The sequence below is a fragment of the Haliaeetus leucocephalus genome, unplaced genomic scaffold, assembly GCF_000737465.1.
Source record: "Haliaeetus leucocephalus isolate CR32 unplaced genomic scaffold, Haliaeetus_leucocephalus-4.0 Scaffold417, whole genome shotgun sequence".
Taxonomy (NCBI): Eukaryota; Metazoa; Chordata; class Aves; order Accipitriformes; family Accipitridae; genus Haliaeetus; species Haliaeetus leucocephalus.
The window spans coordinates 4,542,292-4,544,702 of record NW_010972853.1 but is presented as its reverse complement, the minus strand read 5'-3'; the positions used below and the strand labels follow the sequence as shown (position 1 = coordinate 4,544,702).

At 63.2% G+C, this 2,411-nt stretch overlaps 1 protein-coding gene across 1 annotated transcript in view; it reads left to right on the top strand.

Moving 5' to 3' along the window:
• Window positions 1–1,131: 1,131 nt before the first annotated feature.
• Window positions 1,132–2,411, top strand: part of SPRED1 (sprouty-related, EVH1 domain containing 1) — a 59,183-nt gene continuing 57,903 nt past the window's right edge. The window contains exon 1 of the mRNA XM_010574219.1: window positions 1,132–1,237. Coding sequence (XP_010572521.1) covers window positions 1,206–1,237 — 32 coding nt within the window. The 5' untranslated portion in view covers window positions 1,132–1,205. The remainder of the gene's footprint in view (window positions 1,238–2,411) is intronic.

Below are 2,411 nucleotides of genomic sequence, written 5' to 3'. Positions count from 1 at the left end.
GCGGCGGCGGCGGCGGCTCCTGGGGAAGCGCGTGAGGCAGCGCCGGGGGGGAGGGAACTACTTTCAGGAAACTCGAGCGCAGGGCGGCGGCGCGGGCCCGTCCGGCGGCGGGCGCGGGCCCGAGGGGATTGCTTTCTTCCCCTCGCTCTTCCCTCTCCTCCCTCCTCCCTCTCCCCCGCGGTTATTTTGGATCAAGCTGTGGCGGCGGAAGGAGCTTGAAGTCAACGCTTCCGCCCAGTTTTCCTGTGAGGAGGAGGCGGAGGCGGCGGCCGTGAGGAGCCGAGGCGGCGGCGGCCGCTAATGGAGTTGCTGCCGGGCGGGGAGCGCTGCCGCTGAACTTCCCCGCGGGCTTTCTCCCTCCTCTCCCCCTCGTCCTGCGGCCGGGGGCTCGCCTCTCGCCCTGGCAGCTCCTCTTCCCCTCCCTCCGCGCTCCTCTCCTCACACAAACAGCCGTGACGCATCCTCTCTCTCCTCCGTCCCCCCCCTTCCCACCCCCAGGCTGGTTTAAACCGCCTCCCTCCCCCCGTCACCAGCCTTCTCCTTGGGGCCGGCTCGGCCTCCCTCCGCAGTGCTCGGCGTCGCTTTGGAGGGGGTGGGAGAGCCCAGCCGAGCCGCTCTGCCCCCCTTACCCCCCCCTCTCCCGCCCCGGCCTGTGGCGGCTCCGGTGTCTGGAGGAATTTCTGCCGCCGCCGCCGCCTGCCCCGGCTGGGCGCGGGAGGCGGGCGGGCAGGGAGGCGGCCGAGCAGGAGGAGGAGGAGGAGGAGAAGGGCAGCAGCAGCAGCGAAGGCGGCTGCAGCGGGAGATGAGCTGCAGCGGGAGGACGGTGCGGTGCAGCTTTTTGCGGCGGGGAGCCCTCCCTTGTCTCCGGCACTCTGTTCCCCTTTAACCGGGAGCAGCTCGAGAGCAGAAGACCCGTGGTTGTTGCCGCTGTTTCCACCGCTACCTTCATCATCATCTCTACAGGCACGGGAAATACGCTCCAGCGCCGGACAACGGGATTTCGTGTTTCCAGGATAAAGATCGCTCGCCACCCCCACCCCCCCTTTCCCCTCCTCCCTCTCCCTCACTTCACAGCGCTGCCCGTGCCCTGGCCGGGGGCGGCGGACCGGGGGGGGTAACAATGGTGAAGTTTCTGGTGAGTTCTGGCTGCGCCCTGGCTGCGTCGGTGCTGCTCCGTCTCCCTGTCGGATCGCGGTGAGGAGAAAATGAGCGAAGAGACGGCGACTTCTAACAACGAGTAAGCGGCCGTTCTCCCCTCCGCCCCGGGGTCGGGCTGGGGCCGGGGCTTGGCGGGTCCGCGTCCGTCCGTCCGTCGTCGTGTCGCCCCCCCACCCCCCCCGGCTCCGCGCCCCGCGGGGGCCTCTGCCCGCGCACGTACGTGTCCTGGCCTCCCCGTCCGCGTACTGCGCATTTCTGCTCGCGTACATGGAAGCCCAGAAGCTCTCTCTTTGTGAAGGAGCTTCGTTCAGAAGGGCTGCGAGCCAGCGGCCAGAAAAGGGTGGTTTAATTAAAGCCCGGTAGAAAACGGTGCAGGTAACGATGGTGTCTTGGAGGGGGAGGATGGGGTTTGAATGCCCAGAGAGGTATCGGCACGTACCACCTCTGATAATATCCTATTACTTGTAGATATTTCACATGGAAACTAATGTGTGGGAGCTTCATCCTGCAGGAAACTGCTCCTGAATTTTAATTGGATGAGTCAGTCAGTGTAAATACAGCTTAAACCTACCCTAGAGCCTTTTTTTTCCTTTTAATGAGCACTTGAGACTTTTTTCTTTTTTTTTTGAGAGAGGAGAGAGGAAGGGGCCAGTTCAAGAATCTCTTAATATTTTTAATGTGACTGGTTTGGAGGAAATCCAGAGGAGGAGAATGTGTGTGTGTGCAGCTGTATCCCCCCCTGCGTGTAATCTGTCTTTGAAATACATTTTGGGTCGGAGGAGAAAAATATTTGTCAGAAAACATCCGACTTCTTCACGGCATTGAAAGCCAAACATAAAGTATTTTGAAACTTTTTCTGTTGCCGGGAAGTTTAAGGTTGATGGCTCCAGCCTCCGAGCTTTAGCGTTACCGTCTGCGATGTCGGTATTTGCTGGGGCTGATTTTATGAATGATGCGGGCGCCGGCCGCGGCCATGGCGATGGGGAGGGAGCGTTGCGCCCATTGTACGGGTAGGCAGCGGTGGGTGGGTGAAGAGCAGCCCGGCTGGCGGGGTGCGGACGGGTCTCCTCCGGCAGGAAAGACCGATTTCCCATTTCGCTGCCTTCCCCTGAGCAAAGCCTGCGCACCTTCCCGTGCGCGCCCCGAAACACGGCGTTCCGGTCCCCGAGGAGCGGGGCGGGCAGAGCCCCGCGGGGGAGCGCAGCCCGGGTTGCTCCGCGCTGCCGGCCGCGGCGCTGAGCGCGGAGCGGAGC